A 21,807-nucleotide genomic window follows, 5' to 3' on the forward strand; every position below is an offset into this window, starting at 1 on the left:
TAGCCCAATCTTTTATACCACTGTGGGCTAAGTATTTAATGCTCGTATGGTACGAATGCTCAGGTAATACCAAACCAATATCTTGTAATTAGTACGCCTTTGTTTATTTATCGCATTCTATGGCATAGTTTTCTGATGAATACGTGTGCTCTCGGCAGTGCTCTGACTGGCTTGGCTCCTGAAGCTGTAGTTTTGCTAAACATTGTTTGATTTTAATGCCTGACTTTTCTTTAGTATATGGTGACAAAATAGCACTTTGAATACTATAGTTACTACTTTACGAGAGCTTAACGTATTATATATATAACGTTCGGACTTACTATATTGTTCTTGGTTGAAACTAATAAATGTTTCTATAGTAAAATTTTGCAGAACTCGAGTACGGTATAGAAAGAAGTTGTTTATTATTTCAAAGCTGTTCGATTCGATTTGGTTTGTTGTTGCGGATAACAGTTGTTGCGGATTACTGCTGGACTTCATCACTAATGGCCACAGTCACAAAATAAAGAACGTAGTAACGGCATGTCATTGTTTGTTAACGAGTTCAGTTAACTTAGCTAAAGTTGATCTTATTCACTCAACCAATCGCGGTGTTAATGCATTCTTGTAGATGTAGCCCTTGTCGAAACGTCACTCTCTCTTTTTGTCAAACATCTATACAGCATCTATTAAAGAACATCTCTCTCCTTCGGTTCACTTAGATGAAGTTTACTTTCAGGCTACATACTTAAAAGGTGAAAGTCAGTTTTTAAGACTTGTCTGCTGCGTAGTATACAAGCACTGAATATAAGAGGGTGGTGCTGAAATGATTGTTTGATATAGCGAAATAACCATGTAAAGTGCAGCAATGGGTCAAGATAGCGTAACCATAGGACCCGAAGTACATTTTGTGTACTATATCCACTGAAAAAGGTCTTTCAGAAAGATTTGCAAGTGAATTCAAGCAAACAAAGTCTGACGACGAGGATGACGATGCTATCATGTTGTTCAAGCTGGACACGGCCGGTAACTGAAACTGCACAACACCTCAAGCGATCTCTAGCTGGTAAAGAGCATTGCAATAGGATACATACAATTTTTTGTCACGTGCTGTTCCTTCACTAAGGCTGGATAACGTCAAATTCATAAATGACGCTGCGCCAGGTGATGCAGTCGAGTCTAACGGAGGGTGATTTACATACACGTTAATGTGTACCGCTCACGCGCCTATAGCTTCCGTAAAGTTAATGTTAGGTAAAACCAGGTTAGACAGCACCACAGAAGAAATGCGGTACGAAATTTATGAATGCATTTTATCGTCTTCAGCACTGTGTTTTGTTGAAAACTATCATGACTCTGTAAAATCAGATTTGATGCATATTTTGCGGAACATAACTATTAGCTTATTTGGTTTTGTTGTGTATTGAGAATTTATCATCGTCATCATCATCATCAGCCCGGTTACGCCCACTGCAGGGCAAAGGCCTCTCCCATACTTCTCCAACAACCCCGGTCATCTCCAACAACCCCGGTCAATTAAGCAGTCAGAACAGCATGTTCTATTCTAAATATGCGAAGTTCGACCTTAATCATGTTAGTCTCTTGCTCACAATACCTGATTAGAAGAGTTTGATATTTTAACCGTACTATAATAGTTCTGCTTTCCACAAGAACAATGCGACCAAATAAGCAGAAGAAAGAGAAGAAATGCATGGAGGGAGGAGAGGGGGTAAACAGGCTAGGTCACAACTCAGACGTGTACGCGCATACGTATGTATATATAAGAATATCTCGTGTATAAGAATAAATATAAAGATTTATGAAAGGTGGAAAATGAAAGAATATCTCTTGTATCGCTTGCTATAGCAAACTTATGTGAAGAAAATTGTTTTACTTTGGTGGGACTTTAATACCGATATAGCAGCACAACCATGCTGATTGCGCTCCTTGTAGAAGCAGCCCTACAAAGTAGTTCCATATTGAAATTTAGATATGCAGGAACACCAATGTAAACGGCTGTGGCAGACAGGGAATTATAGTTCGCGCTGGTGTTAGGAACGCAGGAATTGCGCTACAACGTTCGGTGGTACAGTTAGGCGCCGCACGTCAGCATTGAAGTGGTGGCCAACGTGCGATGGATCCATACATGATCCATACTGATTTTGCTTTAAGCGATAATCAAAGTAACAGACTTTATGAGGACGAGTCGTAAATTCAGAACCGTTCACTTTTGTGCAGTGGTCACGAGTCGAGTAAAATAATACACACGGCCTCCCTCAGCGACAACGTTCTGAGAAATCTAAACATACGAGAGCGAGCACCTATATGCATTTCGATACTGCTCAAACCAATGATGCACATTCGGTCATAACTTAAACGTGGTCAAAGCGCACGAGGGCGTGTTGTGGTTAGGTTGACCTATAGCCAACTTGTAGAGCGTAAGAGTTAACAGACCTGGTTCACGTCGCCGCGTTAAGCTCCATTTCACACTGGCGGAAAATTGCACGCGGCGCGCGGGCGGCGGTAAAATTAAGCGCTGCTGCTGCGGCAATGCGGTGCGGCCATCACGCCGACTGGTGGTGCGCCGTTGCGGCAGTCACGTGACAGCGTGAAAATCTTGCCTTCCCCCTTTCACTCTGCGTGTATGTGCGAGATGCGATAAATATTTTGCTGCGTTTCATTGTTATAACCGACTGCGCACAATTTACTCTACCCGTCCCACGCTTCTTCCTCAAACAAATGAGAACATAGCGTATATAGCTGGCCAGTGACAAACAACTAACATTTGCTATGCGAGTAACTTGGGGGCATAGGAGAGCACAGTAAGATATTGCTGTATTTGAAACTACGACGTAAATTATGGTGTATAAATTTGATTTGCGTTCACCCGCCGCGGTGGTTTAGCGGATATGGTGTCGGCTACGTACGATGCCGCGGTATCAAATCCCGGCCGCGGAGGCCGCATTTCGACGGGGCCGAAATGCAAGAACGCCGGTGTCCCGTGCATTTGGGGACACGTTGAAGATCAGCTGGGGTTCAAATCCGGAGTCACCCACTATATACAGCGTGCCTCATAATCAAATAGTAGTTTTGGCGCGTAAAACCGCAGAACTAATTCCAATTTATTTGCGTTTGGATAGCCCGTTGCAGCCAACTTTACGTGTCGTATATAGTCGCTCTGCCTCTATGCGGTACTTTTGATACGTACATTTCCTATATGTGATAGAGAAAGTGCGGGGGAGAAATCACTGCGTTGCAAGTTGTGCCCTTTATAACGTACTGTCGCTCACTTTATTATTGAGGAGGTGTAGAACCTGGATGTCGCGCCGTTTACTTTGTGCAATTTTGTGTGGCAATTGCCAGATGATGTGGGTGTTCTATGTTCTATAGTTTACAGAATGCTATATGTTGTATGCTGAGACGACACTGCTGACTCAACGTTTCGTTAAAGGCAATACAAGTACCGTGTTAAATTCTATGTAAATCCCGTTTCTCATTTTCGAGCGGATTATTATCCAAGTGTGGAACGCGGTGTCACACGCTTAGGTATAAGCGCAAACGGCTTTCAAAACGTCTCGCCTGTGGTTTTGATACACGGCGTTTCTGAGTGGTCTATGCATCTTAAGAGCAGAACACCCGCAGGACCCCTTCAAGTCTCTGAGGATTTCCGTAGCGGACCACACTGTGGGCCGCGCTGGTCTATGCACCATTGCCGAAAGTCGTCGCGATGCCGAGATCACGGGCACTGTAAATGCTAACGCATACACAACAACCCGAACCACTTAACACCGAGTTTAACAGGCACGCCTGCATAGTTATAAGGGTCTGGTGTTATTTTCCTTCACTGATTGCGCTTAACCACTGCTGTATATTGGCCAAGATTCGGAAGGTGTAGGGAAGAAGTTTAGTTATTACTAAAAGCATCAGAAATAATAAATAAGTTTATTTCATTCCTTTCTTTTCTTGAAAAGATAATATAGCCCGCAATATCGACGGGCACATGTATTGGAAAGGAAAGGAAAGGGCACATGTATTGGAAAGGACTTCGTTTTTTGTGTGCCGGTGGGTTTTTCGTGCAGTGATACTTTCAAAAGACTTGCTAAGCATAACAAATTGACCAACTGTGGGATAGTTTTGAGAGGGAGCTTTCAACACTTCTTGCTTCTAGCTTGTTCAACGAAAAATGGTTAAATGGTAAATAAGGAATATGTTTTCGCACGGGGATGTTTCTGTTTCGATTCGTTTGTAACAGTATTGACACAAATGATCCGATTCTTATACGTTTGAATATGTGTAACAAATGGACATGCGTGAATCAATGACGCGGCGTGGAAATTACGAATTACGGTACGACGTAGAAATTTTAGGTATGCAACTTTAAAACTACGTGTACGCGCTTTGAATGAGCAGGCAGTGTTATATTTCTCTCGCAGTAATCTTGTGGATGACCGTCTGTTTCATCAGTTCGTAAAATAATAATAATAATAATAATAATAATAATAATAATAATAATAATAATAATAATAATAATAATAATAATAATAATAATAATAATAAATGAAGAGCTAGGCTTCATCTTAAACTGAAACAATTGCTTACACGCATTTCACGTATAATGTTACCCGTCTCACACATTTCACAGACGACACTTAGAAGTTAGTACCCTCGTGTTATGCAACACCGAACCGCCTAAGAACAGACGCTAGTCCCCGTCAGCAGCGCCTGCATGCCTACGATCGCGCAAAATATTTTAGAAAACTGCAGATTTATGCGGTGCAATAGAATTTCTCTGAAACGTCAATCGAAACGATATCGATTTATATTTTCCAGTAAAAACACGGACTGCTCATTCGGCTAAATGTTAGTCAAGTGGCTTCGCTGTGGCCCAATTGAACTTTCAGTAGCATGGAACTATTTACAAGACGCAGTTCGTGTAAACACTAAGATTTCTGGCAATATGAGGTTGTTTCTGTAACATATCTTACTACGTATGTTTTTCTCGTATTGTTTTTTTTTTCTGCTATGCGAAAAGAAGTAGCCGTTGTTATTATAGGGTGGCTACATCTCTTTCTTTTAACTACATTTCAATAATAACAAAAAATAAGGCAGTCCAGATACACACACGCAGAATGCATTCTAATAGACCACATTGCATACGGACAAATGTAATTATGCCAATAGCAGTAACATTCAAATATCGCGGCTCAATAAAGTATGAACGGAACTACCGCTTATTGAAGTCATTTGTGTCTGAAAAAGAAAAGTCAAAGGCGAATGGCGTAATCGATAATTCAAAACAAAGACGTAGAATAATACGCGTGTCTTAAAACACAACATGACGCAGATGCAGTAAAACATATATATAAAAAGAGAAAACGATGCAGGCTGCAGCGTTGTCGTTGACGTAATGGCGTGAAGAAGAGCCAGGCAGACACAGGTCATTCATTTTTCTTATACCGGCTTTAAGTAACTGAAGAGTATTTCGCCACCGCGTGAACCGTATGCCTTTTAATGAAACTGGCGTGCATAACTCGTTTTATTCTTAGGGCAATTAATCAGCACCAAAAGCACCTCTGCACAACTGAGCACAGAAGATGCATCGATATACGGGCCTAACACTAAAGTACCCCCTCCCCCTACACACACACACTCGCACAGGTAGACGTGCGTGTACTGTTGACAGTTGCTCCACGTAGGAAACGGAAGATTTGGCAGGTACACGCACGATTCGTCACGGACAAGGGATGGGCTTGCGTGCAAATGGCTCCGCGGTCTTAGATTTCGCGCTGTGCCTAATGTATCTGCAGTTTCCGCGCTCGCCTCTCGTCGAACGTTTTGACGGCCATCACAGGCGAACGAGCGAGCATTGTCGGCGCATCAACGCGGCTGCCCCCGCCCGCCGAAGCGCATTGTTCGAGAAAAAAAGCGGCCCGTATTCCTTTCCTTTTTTTTTTCCCTTCCGTTCCGCAAGAAAGCTAGCTCGCCCCGAAAGAAAGTGCCCGCCACGAGGCCGTGCAAGAGAGAGAGAAAAAAAAAAAAAATGCGCCGCCGGCAACGCCATTGCAGCGGCGGTGGCGCCAGGGGTCAGACGATAACAAGACAAGCAGAGCGAACGGCGATCGGGACACCACTTCGTCGTCGACCCGGCAGGTTGCAGCGGCGAGCGAAGGTTGGCGGGGGTTCGAAAAGCGTCAACTTATTTCGCCGCGCAGAACAAAGGCGGCCGCCGCCGCGAGGCACGTGTCAATCATCGGCCGCGACCACGCGGGAAACAAGGCCGCCGCCTCGGCCGGCGAAAAAGAAAGCAAGCGAAGCCCGGGGCCGAACCAGTTCGCCTCTTGCTCGCCGGCGGCTCCCGGAACAGCGCTTTCTCGGAACGGCGGCCGCCGGCGCGCAGTTCCTGAGTGCCGGCAACGGCGGCCTGCCTTCATCTTGCGGCCGGCCCGCAATGTGGTCCGAGATGCGCGCGTGGCGCCACCTTGTGCCAGCGTCTGCAATCAGTGGTGGCGGGGGGGGGGGGGGGCCCACAAGTTACAGCGCTAGGGTTCGCCCCGGCCACAGGCGTTTGGTCCGAGAGCAGAGTGCGGAACTGAAAGAATGAAAGTGCAGGGTCATTTTCCCGCAGCGGAAAAGGAGGCGGAGGAGCCGGGTGTGCAGTTGTGGCTTCCGTCGTTTGGCGTGCTTAGAATTCGTTGTCTGGTTGACGAGTAAACTATCGAGTGACGGTTGAGCTAGTCTCGTGGAATCAGATCAGAGAGGAGCCGCTCACTCGTGTCGCTGGAGTGATAGGAAATTAGTCGTGGTTTGGCCCGGTAGAGATATAACAGCCGATTGATGAAATTTTAGCTTGTGAGGGACTGGGTGAATGGAACAACGGAATAAATCGCTGCTAGTAGAGCAAGATTATAAGCTGAAGAGCCCAGTCCGTGAGCGTGGTTATTTTCACACATAAGTTGGGATCGAGTAGACGGAAACCGGGCTACGAGTTGCGAATCGGACTGTGTTGAATGCGAAGGTTTGTTGGTAGGTGACGCCAACGGGCACCACAGATAGAGATCCTGGCTGAGACTTACTTGTAGCCTTTACCACTTACATATATACTAATCCCCTACAGCACTATCGCTTAACGCGCCGTACCCTACTATCCCCACAGAAAACGCTCACTCGCGAAGAGGCTCTGGCCTGACGAATACTTCGGACTAATACTTATCCACATCTTATGGTCTAAACCATGCCATCGTTCCAACTCTGTACTCATATATACGTCCTCCCTATGATGAATACGCCTCCTTATGCCAAACGTTGTGGGCATGCGCACATACACCAAATCTTCCGCCCATACTCAACCTCACCCCTGACCAGTATTGAAGCAGCGCTGACTGGCTCACGGCAGGCAGTTGCTGCTGCAGGGTTTGTCGTCTAAGGAGCCTTCCAACCGGCGAGAGAACAAGCTCGACCAGCTGCGACGCTCGTTCTCTCTCCAATAAATGTTTCGTACGACTTCTACTGCTACTTGCTAGGCGAGTAATTTCTTCCTGTAACTACAGAGCAGAGCATTCGAGAAAACTAGGAATGCCGTACGTACCTCATACGATCTCTTATCAGTGAATATGACTATACTACCCCATCACAAGGTCAGTTCTGGACGTGGCGGGATATCTACAAAAGCGCAGAAGGCTAGAAAAGTTGAAATTCTGATGTGAATGAGGCACTTTAAGACAGTAGCTTACAGCAAAGGCGCAAGCTCATAAAAATTCACAAATATAACTTGACTTCGGTATTGGACACGCACTCGGGCAGATAACACAGACGTGTGAACAAATTCCGGAATGAGTGCGTCATTTAGGTAGAAAATTGGCGTAATACTCCTGGTTATTACGTTTTAGCTTCATAGCGAAAGAGTTCTTAAAATATAAGAACAAGCTGCTACAGTATCAGTCGACACCACATCTTCACCGACCGCTCTCCATTTTCACTTCTCAGGCTGCCGCATGAAATTGAAATAGCTTAGTTTAATGCGAGAAAATCAGCAGGTTCTGCTCGGCAAAACTGGCTAAGCACTGTCCTTGTGCTTCGGCGACGTCTCAACTTTTGAGTCCAGCGTGCTTGCTCAAAAATCTTACCTTATAACACGTTTCCTTGCGTACACAAGCTACTCACATGGGCCACTTGTTGGCTACTCTGTACGTTTCCAGCTAAAGAGAGCTGAAAGCAGAGATAACGATGAGGACCAGTCCTACATTTCACTACGATGTAGTGACTTCCTCAGCTTCCGAAGAACGTGCCGACGTAAAATTAAAACCCAACTGGCAAAGTCGACTGAAGAGATAAGTGTGTTGACACAACTTGGGACTCGTTGACACGCCTATGGGACTACCTCTTGACAGAATTTTTGCATACAGCGCAGCTAACGCCGAGATAGAAATATATATTATATTGAAAACGGTCGCACCCTGACCCGCCAGAAGGCCGAATGACAGCGAAGCATTAATCACGTCGTCAACAATGGCGACCCCTCTCACAGTGTTATGACACACACAGGGGCACACGCACTCAGCTGAAAGGCAAACCTTATACCAAAAGGGACTATACTGGAATCACTCGGGCAAAAGCAAAACCGCGATCTCGTAGACTAGGAGACGGGGGAAAACTTATAAGCAGAAAAAAAAGTGTACTAACAATGTAAGAGAGGATATAGGGAGCTACAGTAGAGCAGAGAGACAAGGTCTCTCTCTCTCTCTACTTCTCCTTCTTTCTCTCTCTCACTGCGAAATCTGTCGCCAGCCTCCAAATATTTCGACCCAGGAGCACCGAACCGCAGAGTTAGTAGGTCTAGGGCCGCGCGCAGTCCCCTTCGGAACACGCCCCGTTAAAGTAGAGGGCATTGAAATCGCTCGTTTGCGTGCGTCTGCGTACTTTTAAGTTTATCAAGGGTGGCGCTTTTGAAAGAGAGAGAGAGAGAGCAACACGGGGAGACAGGAGCAGAAAAAGAAAGAAAAAAAGAAGAGGACGGAAAAAGAAACGCCAGCGTTTTTTCACGCCCGATTGTTATTACGTAGGTCTAGAATGAAGGCAGTGGAAAGAAGGCAGCACTCAGACTGCAGGCGTGCGTGCGCACAACGGTGCCACTAGGTGCACGAAAAAAAAAAAGGAAGACAAAGGGAAGAGAAAGAGAGCCCGGCGTGTCACGGGGCACGACAATCTTGAGGCCGCCATAGTCACCATAGTGCGCCATTGAGAGGAGAGATGGAACGCTGCCGTTGCATTGGCGCAGATGACACGTGCTGCCTGGCGGCCCAACGCTTTTATGCTGAAACCACCGGCGCCAGTCCCCCTCCCTCCACCATGTGTACATTACTGTACGGGTGTCTGTCTTAGCCAAAGCTTACTATGCATTTCTTTCTCACCCTCCTCCTTTTTTTCTTTCTGATAGTGCTTTATTGTACGCACACTATAACGATCCATCACTGCACCGTGCGCCTCCATCATAGTGCGCATACGAACCCGGGCCCGATGTGCGCAGTCTAGGCCTCTCGACCCTGCCGCAGCTCGGCAATGACGCCGTGAAAAGGACCCGAGCACCACCTTCTGGCGCTCACGCCTGGAAGATTTCGCGCCGCCGAAGTCATGCATTCTGTACAGGAGAGCGAGCAGCGATCGACGAGCGTTCTGCACAAAGTGTGTGTGTTTGTGCGCGCGCCAGATGAAAGAAAGGAGGTGGTGCGAAATGGGGATTCGAGTCGAGGAGGGAGGAGACTGGGAGGGCCTGAGCACGCACAGCCTTTTTTGCTCGCCTTGCGAAAGAAGGACGAGAGAGAAATTTATGAAAGCGGAAGCGGCCGGCAGAGCGGTCGGAAGGAAGAAAGTACGCGAGAGGATATCGAGCGCATCCGAGTTGAGCACCGCGGCGCCGACAACTCCTCGCGTTCTCCCATATATTCTTCGGGAGGCGACAAGAGGCCGCGATGAATCCGCATTGTGGCCGTGTTTGCGCGCCTGTTGAGTTCGTGCTCTCGCCGCCTTTTCCAGCGTGCTCTGTAGCCGCGGTCGCCGCGTGATGGATTGATTGTCTTTGCAGGGGTTGCGCGTCGCGCCGCCTCCGACAATGAGAAAGGGGGAGGGGGGGGTGCGACCGACCGACAAAAGGAGAGGGAAAGGGCGCGCAGAACGCAGGATAAACGCGCGGGAGGAAGCTGCCGCCGACGGGCCGCGTCGCACAGAAGCAGCACACGCGCGCACGCGCGCGTTTTGTGTATCACTATGTCCGTGTCTGTACGTGTGTGCGTGCGTGTGTGCGAACGTGTACGAGCCCTTGTGTCGGACGCAGCGGCGGCTGCGAAAAGAAGCTGCCTCCGCGGGGGAGCATGTCCACAGAGGCCGCTCGTATACGCGGGTCGCAGCCATTTGAAGGTGCCGAAGGTGATAAAAACGGGGAGTGGGCAAATAGAGAAACACATGCAGCGAAAAGAGGAGAAAACTCGCAGCAGAAAAGACGCACCCAGGGGAAGAGAAGAGAGTAAGTACGCGGCGGTGGTGTGAAAAGGGAGAAGCGAAACGGGGCTCTCTCCTCGTTGCTCGCTTTCTTCTCGGCGCGGCTAAACTTCTCAGCGCGTAAATAAATAGCGCGTTTGGTACCCCTCGAGCCCCGGACCGATTCGCACCGACGGCGCAGGAATACTGCAGCGCCTTCCTTTCCTCCTTGCGGGCCCCCCATTCAGGCTCGCCTTTTTCCTCATTCAAGTCTCCCCAACACATTTTAACTTGAATATGGCGTCGTCACCTCTCTTGTAGGGCACCCTGGTCGCGTCACTATTTGCTTGGACCTCGGAGGCACTGGCTGCTGGCCTTAGCGCTCTGCTCCGGGGGCACTCCTGCGCTGCATTAAGCTCCCGGCGAGGCTTTTTGCGGTGCCATAGCATCGCGGGACGAACGATTCCGCCTCGCCGTAGATTCCGTCGCATACGGGAACTTTGATTGTTCCTTTTGCTCGTCTTTGCTTGCTTATTTTTATCTAGGGAGGCTCCTCTGTGGTTCGCTACATTTGGCGCGCCGGGCTCTTTGGCACTTCGAGCTCATTGTGGCGTTCGTTCCCCCCTACTCGGCGCGATTCCCCAGAATGGAGTCACCTTCCGTGGCGGCGGCGTGTCGTCCATCATTCGACCTGGGGCTCCCGAAGGGCAAAGCGCCGCGTCCTGCCCGCTCTCTGTGCGTGCGCCTAGGCATGTGGACATGCGCATGCGTCGGCGAGAGCGCTGTGCCCCGCTCACAATGATCCTCGACCCCCCCCCCCCCCCCCCCGCCTCCCTCTGCCCAATTCTGTTACTCCTCCTTTTTATCCGCTCCTGCTTGCCGGAACGCATGCGTGTCCGCAGCGCTACGCCAAGGTGTTTTGAGCCCGGAAAGAATAGAAAGCGGGCGTTATGAAAGAGGCGGACGGTCCGGGCCCAACTGCGGTTTAGGGCTTGCAAGTCGCTGCGGCTTGTTGTCGGGGTGTAATGCAGCGTGTTCAACTTTGTCAGCAGCCAAGGGCTTCGGGCCTGCTACTCGGCGCCTCTTTAGCGGGGCTCCGGCGCTTTGCCCTTTGCGGGCAATAGCCGTAGGGGAAGGGGGGGGGGGGGGGGTGAGCCCGGCACCAAGTCCTTGTTTAGCGGGTGGGGGACGGGGGCCAGTGCGCCCCTGATATGGCAGCTGCCTGAAGACCGTAGAGAAAGGGTCCCCTTTGAAAGCGGTGGGCTTGAGAGCTCGGCCGCGCGTTTTGGAGCAAGTACTGCTTCCATCTCAACCAGAACGGGGGCAGTTCTCTGTTGCCGCGGCATGCCTTGCGTAAGTGCTTGCCTGTGCATAGAGGTCATTGTATATCTTCGGCGTGCGTTTGTATGTATGAAGCGGAGGCGCGCTCGTTAGTCGCTCACTGTTTTGGTTAAAGTGAAATCAAAGGTAGCATGGTGCGTTGTCTTGCCGGCATTCAAGTGGACCTTATGTTTGAAAACAAACGCTAGTAGCGTTTGGCGAATATTGCTCATTTAGCTTGCCGCAAAGGAGAAGCAAAAAATGGCTGTGGCTTAGCTAAGGTTAAGCCCAGGATGCGAAGCATACTAGCCTTTATTTTAGTTGTTGAACCACTGTTTAGCCTGGTGAACTGCTGTTGCTTGGCTATATTTGGTTCGGCTAGACGAAGAAACAACTCATGCGTTACTCTGCTTCGCCTTCAAGAGTGGTACGCGACAGCGTTCCCGTCGACCCGCCAAGGGGTGTAAGACAATGGGCTACGGCGCAGCGTCTACGCGCCCCGCATTGGACGCGGTGAGCGTCGAGCAACGCAGCGTTCGGCGCGGCAACGAAATGTGCGCCTGAGCAAGCGACGCACGCCTGAGCCTTAGAAACAGCTCGTTTCTAAGGCAACACCGCATTCACTAGAGGCGCTTTTGTACCGCTTTGAAGCATCGTACTCTTGGCTCAGTGGTAGCGTCTCCGTCTCACACTCCGGATACCCTGGTTCGATTCCCACCCAGCCCATCTTGCAAGAGTTGAGCCAAAGCCACCTAGAAAATCAGTCTCTGTAGCACGCCACAACCTTCGCTTCTCATTCCAACGAGCAGCTCTGTCTCCAGGAGGCATCTCACCTCGTGGGTGTCTAGCAGAGGCAAGCGCAGCTGCTTATATACCGCCGCGACGCCGCGAGCGACGGCGCGAGTTGGAGCCCCGTTTCTCCTCTGTCGTGACGTCACGGTGTCAGGTGGTATTGAAGGCGACACCGCCGCGCCTGAGGAGCTGGGTTGAGCTCTCGTAATATGCTTCGCATAAAACTCTCTTGCAAAAGTTGTTCAACGCTATTGGCGCGTCGAATGATCCAGAGCCACAGAGGGCGCAGCGATATCACTGACGTCGCCGAAAAATGACGCGGTATGTATTCTCCAGTCACCACTCCGTCCTGAGATGGATTTTATTACCGCCTGGTCCGTTCCGAAAAGTTGCGTATTCTTGAGAAGGTATGCGATGACAATGAACTTAAAACTGGGACATCAGCCTATGCAGCGCGAAAAACAACACTTAAGTCATGCCAGCAGTATGTTTAGACATGACTGGTGTATTTCGTGGTGTACATATGGCTTTCTTGAATGAACCTATAATATATACGGAGCAGTGATTGAAACAAAAAATAATTTTTCTTCGCCTTGCGTCCACACGTCCAAGCACACATTTTGTTTGCTCATCTGGGAAGTTATAAAGCAAACAACAGACTGCAATTGCCTCTTTTTGTTGTGAACACCGCAGGAAGGTCCGCTTTGATGAGGCTGGAGTCTATAGCTTGTATCCTTAAGATATATGTAACAGTTTTATTCAATCCATACGCGTGAACTTCGTTTCGATGTCGTTCACCGCAGCTAAAGAACACTTGACAGGACACTTTCATATATATATACACGTATTCCCAAAAGAGGAACTCGGATGCGTCAGCGACTGTCCGTTGAGCTGCAAGACCCCCGAATACCTGTTTACAAATTTTCTCCCCGTGCATTCTCCACAAAAGGAGAAAGAAAAGGCGACGGTGCGCGTAACGGTCACTTATCCATTACACTGCTAAGCCGTTCGCACCAGCGCTCCGGGCCGACGGGGGCGCATAAGCGGACCCTGTAGCCATAGCTCCCGTTAGCGCGCGTCCTCGGCATGTACGCAGCAAGCGCAGCCGTCAGTTGTTTCCCCTCGGTTGCGACCGAGCGTCCGGACAGTCGCGGTGTGCGGATGCGACGTGGCGTGCGCGCTTCGTCCGCGCGGGTCACCCGCACTGGTGAGGCAGGGAGTGGGGGGGGGGGGGGGGGGGGGGGGAGCTGTAATTCAGCACTAAACAGCTGTTCGGCTGACAGTTTCCCCGCCGCCGTGAATGGTGGCGTGCTGTCGCTTGTCCGTGGTTCTGCTCTTCTCTCGTCCGTTCCTGTTGCCGATGCCAACGCGCCGCTCGTTGTACGCGCTTGCCGCTCTGCTCTCCCCTTTCTGTCGAGTCCCCGCTGCCACGTACTGCTTGCTCTCTCGCTCGTTGGAGGAGCCGTGAAAAATTCTTCTGTTCGGCAGTATGTGGTATACGTGCGGTAGTAAATGTGAGCGTGTGCGCGTCCGTGTGCGAGAAGGGAGCGGGAGCATAGCTTCCCTGCGTTCAACTGGCGGCGATGGATCGGGAGCGCGAAAACGGAGAACGGAGGGTTGCAGGGGTGTAGAAGCAGGAGGGGGGGGGGGGGCGGTGTTGCCGGGGCGGCGGCCCCTTTTCAGGAGCGAACGGCACGGCCGTGTGTGCCATGCCGCCTCAGCGGGACAGTAGTGCGCGACAGCAGAGCGTGCGCGCTCCTCTGCCGCGGCCACATGTTCCTCGCGGCAGCGGTGCATGCAAAGGCGGCGGCGGCGGCGACGACAGCTTTTGCCTTCAGTGGCCGGCGGGGGATCGAGAACGGCGCGGCGCTTTGGCTCTGCGAGGCCGCCGCCGCCGCCCCGCTATACACCGCTGCTCCGCAGGGCTGTGCCCCTGCGGTGGGGTTTTCTGTGCCCGTCACAGCGGGATGCGACACCCTACTCTTTTTACGCGGTACTTGCTTTCGCTGCTCCTTGCCCTTCTGTCCGCGCTTCTTCTGTCCGCTCTCGTTGTTGGGACATATGTGACCGATAAGTCGACGTTGTCATACTAATGCGCTGCGTCTTTACCGGTTCTCCTGGCGAGGAGTACGTACCCGGCCGTCGCGTCTCGGGAGGCGAGTGACCGTTCGTTGGCCGTTTCTAAAGTGATTAGCACCGGTCGCTGCAGGTAGCCTTGAGAGCCACTATGGAAAGCAAGACACTCTTGTCTGTGTTCGCACGGATAACGTGAGTGCGTGCTGATTCTTCAAGATAGTGTAGGACGCTTAAATCTGCAGTTCAACAACTATATTGTAGTGTGTTTCCAAACAAGTTTTGCTCAGTCTCTGCCTTCACTTATGGATCTCGCCAGCACAGGGCTCGAGACTATGTTCCAGTGCACGTCTTTTGTAACGGGATATTGTAACAATTTTGTTGCTCATTTATATCTTTCCGGCGCTTCGTCAGTAGTCCGAGCGACGCCCTGCTTATATTATCATTAGGATTGACCCGTCGTTTGCAGTGGATGGTAATACAGGAATTGAATCGAGCGATGTGAATCCGTATACTATACCGGCTTAGTTGATCGTTTAGTTGCTCGTGTTTCTTGCAAGAATAGATAGTGCACGGAGATATGCTGACGTTTCCTTTGTTTTCCTATGCTTGCAGGAGCGGCCGGGCGGCACGCCCCTGGCCATGCTGGCGGCTCAGTGCAACAAACTGGCCAGTAAGAGCCCTCCGCCGCTGGCGGACGCGGCCGTGGGCAAGGGCTTCCACCCCTGGAAGAAGGCCGCACCGCAGGGCAACAGCTCCTCAACGCCCCCGCCGCAACAGCAAACCTCGTCGTCGTCCGGACTCGGACAGCAGCACCCGAGGCTGGCTCACTCGGGCTCCTCTCCTTACCAGCACAACCACCAGAGGACGCCAGGTACGAAGCCAGCTGGCAAGGTCTTCTTACGTTGCCGTCCAGTGAGAATGGGTAGACAACGCGTTGATTATTCTTTATCATTATGAACGCTTTGCTAATTAGAAATTGACAACATTTTAACAGCCAAGACCTTCTGCTAGGCTATGATGTTTTCGGATGTGTTTTCGGAAGTCTGTATAATCCTAATTTTATTGCGTGGCCTTTTTTTTTCGAGCATTCGTCTTGAAGTTTCCTTGTATTACAAGCACAGAAAGCACTTCACACTGCTTCCAGCATTGCATGTGTAAACAGCGGCAAGTGGTGCGCGATAGCACCAGATCCGTCCTCTGTCGACCAAAAGGAATCATCGTGGCCTATCACTTGGGCCAAGAACGCTATTCTTTGTAGCATGCTTGCAGCCACCAGAGTTTGCTGACAGTGTAATTAGAGACACAAAAAAGTATCACGAACGATACGGAGTGACTGTGTATAGCAAGATGTTGGAGGTCGTGCTTAACCATGCGCGTCACACGCAGGCTCAGCGGTCTCGAGTGGCTCTGTGACGACGGTGACCACGACGCCCTGCAGCTACCCATCCGAGTCGCTGTTCTACCCGGGCGTCTCTGCGGCCGCCACGACAGGAGTGCCCTCAGCCGGCGCGGCTAGCGACTCCCTCCTGGCCAAGGTGGAGCCCCTGGGCCGCATGTATTCCCACGCTTACTGCGACAACTGGCCGTACGCGGCGGCGGCGCACATCAAGCCCGAGACGGCGAACGCGTTCAACTCGTCTCCCTGGTGGGAGGTGGGCGCCGGCGGCTCGTGGCTGGATGCCACCGGCCACTCGCAGCTGCCCAACGCGTACGCGGCCGCGGCCGCCGCCAGCTCCGACTACGGTCTCGGCTCGGGTCTGGCCGGCAGCCCGCTGCTGGGCTCCTCCCCGCTGCTGCAGGACACGTACAAGTCGATGCTTCCTGGCCAGGGTGCCCCCGGCGTCGCGTCGCCGTTCTCGCTGGCGCAGCCGGCGCTGCCGCAGGTCGCCGCCTCCTCTCCGCGGTCACAGCGGAGGTGAGCGACGCACTCGCACGCATTCCTCTGCCGCCGCGCTTCGTGCTTTTGTCATTTGGCCTTTCGTTTAAGGTAACAAGGCTAATTGCTTGGCGAGTTGGTTTACATGACCAACTATAAGGCGAAGACCAGCGAAAGAAACGCGTACGCGAGAAAGAAGGAGTACACAGGACGAATGATGGTATACACGCGGGACAGGACAGCATGCGTATGCGTTCTGTGCGACCAGCACTCGTCCTGAATACTATGTTTCTTGTGTATACGCGTTTCTCTCGTTGGCCTTCGTCTTGGTTCATTTAAGGCGTCCGCTGCAGGTCTCTTAGCGCGAGGGACATTCCTTACTGTTCACACGATGCCTCCTATGCGTTCGCGTACACTGCAACACCTGTCAGCTTTTATAGGATCCTCGCACTGCTAAATTTATTTTTCAACTATATATTTTCTATGAGACATGCCAAGATGAAACTTCGGCACTGTCTATCTATTGGCCGTGATTAAAGTTTTCTCTATAATCATCACTGAGAAAATGCCCGTATTCCGAGCATGTTGAGGAAGACAGCGCGCACTGCCCAAGTACCTCCAGTATGTGGTAGGTGTTCCGCAATGTTTTCCCTGAACAAGCTGTAATTTGACAAGCTCGTTAAACAGTTGGCCTTGCAACAGCCCTCGTTGAGCAAACCAAGTCACCATTATCGTGACAGTAGCTCCAACGTAGGCGCCCGTCCAGACAGCACGTGCTCTCGCTTGCTTTCAAACCGCCCCCCTGTGACGACACTGACGTGGCATCGCTGACACGCTCGCAGGTACACGGGCCGGGCGACCTGCGACTGCCCCAACTGCCAAGAGGCCGAGCGGCTCGGACCCGCCGGGGCCCACCTGCGCAAGAAGAACATCCACTCGTGCCACATCCCGGGCTGCGGCAAGGTGTACGGCAAGACGTCGCACCTCAAGGCGCACCTGCGCTGGCACACAGGCGAGCGACCTTTCGTCTGCAACTGGCTCTTCTGCGGCAAGCGGTTCACGCGGTCCGACGAGCTGCAGCGCCACCTGCGCACGCACACGGGCGAGAAGCGCTTCGCCTGCCCCGTCTGCAACAAGCGCTTCATGCGCTCCGACCACCTCAGCAAGCACGTCAAGACGCACAACGGCGGCGGATCGTCGGGCGACAAGAAGGGCTCCTCCTCGGGATCCTGCTCGGACTCGGACAACTCGCAGAGCGAGGCCCCCCATCCGATGGGGGGAGGAGGAGGGGGCCTGCCGCCCTCACAGCTGGGCTCGGCGGGCTTGTCCCAGGGACTCGCCCTGGGCCCGCCGCCTCCGCCGCACGTGCCCCTCGGCGTGCTGGGCGCGCACGTCGCCCAGCACCCGGCCGACGCGCACCGACACAAGTAGGAGGGCTCGGGACTCGCCGCTCGTGCCGCGAGACGGCGCTGCTGCTGTTTCACTCGTGGTGCCTGTTACGTAGCGAATGCCCGCTATACTGCGCAGTCGAGGACGCCAGCCTGCCATCAGTGCGACAAATGCGTCGTCAGCCCTCGGCTGACTGCCTGCTCTGTATAAAAGGTTTATTTAATGAAGATGCGAGGAGTCAACTCCACGAGAACTCCAGTGGATTAAGCTAGTATATACCGTGTCAAGGAGCAGGAGTAGTTGATACGAAGGAAGACCTGTCTATTTTAAATTGAGGTGTCTACACGTCAGTCCATTAGGGTACCGCATGGAGTAAGAAATGCCACAGAAGATGATTCGAGGACGGATCGACTAGTGGCGCTAGCGTTCCTGGAAATGTTCCTAAATATTCGCTGAGAACCCTGCGCAGCGAACTCGTCAGCTGTCGTTTACCCGACGTTGAAAGCGGTGCACTGGCGCTAGAGTGAAACAGCAGAACGCGCTCGTCTTCGGCGCGGCGTGGTGCGTCGCGCCCTCGTCACCGATACGCTATACAGCTGGTGTAGTGAGTGACCGGTCGGCGGCAATGGCGGTGACAGCGCGTCCTGGTGCGCCCTGGGGTGCGTCGGCGCTTGTACGAAGGGCCTGTCGGTGGCTGCAGTACTCCGGAGAACCATCCGTGCCGTGCTCTGGAGAGGGAGGGCGAAGGGCCGACGGACCTGTGCGACGGTGCAGCGGGCGCCCTATAGAACGCCCCGCGGATGTTGTGTGCGCTGTGTGCGGGCAGCTTTCTTCCCGGTTCGCGTCTTCTGCGCGCTGGTGGCTTGTTGAACTCTGCGCGCTGGCCGTCAGTGGAGAAGGAGGAGCTCTCGAAACTGTAAGACTTGGGGAGGGGCCATCGATCACGTGGGTTGTTTGCAGCGTTAATACCGGCCTTGCTATAGGGAAAGTGTTGAGAGAAGTGATTACACCTCCGATTACCACTGATTGGCATTTAATTTTCCTACGTTTTCGGGAGGAAGACATCGTAGATGAATTGCGCCTGGATAGTTTATAAAATTCTGCCAGGACCAACCAATTATTTAATGGAAGCTTTAAAACTTGCCCTAGTTGGCCTAGTGGTGGCTATATTAGGCCGCATTAGCTTTCTTAGTGCGATTAATATTCACTTGCTTGGTTTTACATTTAGCGAGTCGCTTCGCTATCCGTAGATTTTAATATGAACCTACAATATTGAACCCTAGAATATGAATATGAATATGAACCTAGAATATGAACCCCTTCCCTCTTCCCCAGTGCAGAGTAGCAGACTAGAGCGCACTAGCTCAGGTCGACCTCTCTGTCTTTCCAATCAATAAATTCTATTCATTCATACTATTAGAATATTGTCTCGCTCGCTAAATGGAAGTGTGGTCCTTGAAACGAATCTCTGTAATTTAATTTTAAAGAACTGCTTGAATGGAACATGCGTCGTAATTCGAAAGCTGTACGCGATATCAGGTGTTAACACTTACGCCATGTACGACGAATAATGTTCTCGGGGGACTCTTTAGAGAAGCCCATTAGGCGATTAGCGGTGGCTTGCATTTGAACTCTGGATAGAACGGTTTTTCACGATTGGCTTGCGATCGCGTTTCGGGAGTGACCGGCCTCGCGACGCGCTCCACGTCACCACGCGGGTGACGCCTCCATCACCGAGCCGCGAATGAAAACAAAGAGCCGTATAGCAGATGAGAGAAAGCATCGTTTGCCATACGTCGCCTTCCTGTCAAGCCGACTCCGTGTGTGCCTCGTGACTTTCGAACTGCCGGCAGCACTGTGCATCAACGTGATGGAAACTGCTTCGTGGTGTGTGTTTGTGTGTGTGTCTGCGCGCGAAATAGATGTATTTCTTTCGTTTTTTTTTTTGTTCGGCGATGACGCGACAGCGTTCGTCTCTTTATTAATGTGTGCGCGCGAAAATCGCTCAGCTAGAAGGTCTTAAAACGCGCGAATTTTGCGCGCGGTGACCTAAGTTTTCTTGTGCTATTAGAAAAAAAAAAATATTGTCGTCGAGCTTTATATCGTACTACAGTGCGAGTCTTTCTTCGATGAAGAGACTATGAGACTTTAAAAGAGTTCTGCCACGGGTTTTCAGTGATCTAGGACATTGTACATAGTGACTCAACAAAGGAAAGAACTCTGTGCAATTGTAAATTTTTCGCCCACTTTTTTTAAAAGTTGTCTCTCAATGTGTTCGCATGTGTGTCTACGTGTGCATCATGAACGCTAGTAAAGAAAAAAAAATAAGTCTCGGAGATTCGAACTATGGTGAACGTTCTCTCTACTGAGATTGAGCGTAATTTCTGAAGTGCTCTCATAGAGGTATCCTTAGCAGAGATGCCAACAGAACGCCAGTACATGTGGCATGGCGCTGACGTCATTGTTTACGTGGTACTTTGGTACTGCATGCTGTTGCGGCGGAAGGCAGGGCTGAACAGAAGCCGCGAATTTAAGGTAATGCAACTGAATAGGTATTTTTGTCGCAGGATTGAGCGAAGTGTCATGGAGCGCGGAAAGAAAAAGTTCATTTTCATCTTTTTGTGTGTGCGTGTGTACTGTCCCACGGACTATTCAAATTGAGTACATCCATATTGTTTTCGGCTGGGACGAACTTATGTAGTTGTATTGGAAGATCTATGTAATTATTGCAGTTAGCGATGGAATGTGACACTCAAATCTGCTGTCCCAGGTGTTATCATTAGAAAAAAAAAAAAGAGGCGAGCGTGCCGAAAAGCGGTTATATCTGTTCACTAATCCAACTGGGCATCAGCCAACAGTTCATTTTCAACATGGTGCACAACCGCCTAAAGTAAGACTGCAGGTCATCTAACCTTAGGAAATGACCTCAAAATTCTCGTGGCCTATAGCGCCAAAGACTGCAAAGTTACGTTTGCAGCCATTGTGGTATCGCCGATACACGCCTAACAGGGCACTTTCAGATTGGGAGTGTGTGGAGCGTCTTCACGGCTCACAGGGTCTGTGAAAGTTTGTGCTACATCTTCGGTGAAACTGACATTTGCGCAACAGCGCTTGCGGTGTGCCTCATTTTGCAGAGGACGCTATTTATGAACGTATTCTCGTAAGTGTTGGCACGGAATATTTTTTGAACGCGTACCGAGCGTCCCGAAATCCAGATTTGAAGAAAAGGTGTCTCGCACGTGAAGAAAGAAAGGAAGAGCGGATCCGTGAATTTACATGTGTGAAAGTTCTCGTAAGAAAACGTAAATAAATAAGCAGATTTGAAAACTTCAGCCCTGAACTGCTTCCGTTGTACGACAACTTTGCATCGCCATGGACTTGCAAAATGGCCGGGCCAGGTTAGTCACTTGTGCAAGCGCTGGCTTGACCTCGGAAAGTGGTGCCATCCCGACATTGCCGCGGAGAGTGTAACAAATGTGTAACTTCCTTGACCGTGCGTGTCGTTGTCGTGACTCCGTATACCGATTGGAGTAAGAGCATAAAAATCTTCGCATGCGCTCAGCTCTGACGATCGTTTAGACGGTTTTGTTTTCTACTTGCTTTCAGTACTTTTTTTTTTTGAACTGTAATTCCTGACGGTGACAATTCCAGTGCTATTGACAAACGAATAAAAAGAAAGGCAAATGCTGACGAGCATGTTCCTACAGAATTGCGAGTCTTGTGGTCATTTTTCTGTGTGTTGCGTGTCAAGCCCGGATTTCTTGAACGTATTTCTTGGCGAAGAGCGTGAGAATGTCGACGTCATCCTATTGGCGCGTATAATTGAACATAGCGAAAGAGTTTGCACGTGAAAGGTATGTATGCGGCAATATTCTGCGACAGATGACACATCACCGGCTGTCAGA

The 21,807-nt window shown here is 50.7% G+C and overlaps 1 protein-coding gene and 1 long non-coding RNA gene across 7 annotated transcripts in view; one reads left to right on the top strand and one right to left on the bottom strand.

The window, feature by feature from the left end:
• The window catches only part of LOC135919775 (transcription factor Sp9-like), a 189,072-nt gene extending 167,467 nt beyond the window's left edge, over window positions 1–21,605 (top strand). For all 5 annotated transcript variants that reach the window (XM_065453953.1, XM_065453724.1, XM_065453886.1 and 2 more), the window contains 3 exons: window positions 15,250–15,508; window positions 16,024–16,552; window positions 17,356–21,605. In XM_065453953.1, coding sequence (XP_065310025.1) covers window positions 15,277–15,508; window positions 16,024–16,552; window positions 17,356–17,944 — 1,350 coding nt within the window. In that variant the 5' untranslated portion in view covers window positions 15,250–15,276 and the 3' untranslated portion in view covers window positions 17,945–21,605. The remainder of the gene's footprint in view (window positions 1–15,249; window positions 15,509–16,023; window positions 16,553–17,355) is intronic.
• Window positions 1–21,807, bottom strand: part of LOC135920280 (uncharacterized) — a 237,483-nt gene that overhangs the window by 206,272 nt on the left and 9,404 nt on the right. The window lies entirely within an intron of this gene.

This window comes from Dermacentor albipictus, chromosome 1 (genome assembly GCF_038994185.2).
Source record: "Dermacentor albipictus isolate Rhodes 1998 colony chromosome 1, USDA_Dalb.pri_finalv2, whole genome shotgun sequence".
Lineage (NCBI taxonomy): Eukaryota > Metazoa > Arthropoda > Arachnida > Ixodida > Ixodidae > Dermacentor > Dermacentor albipictus.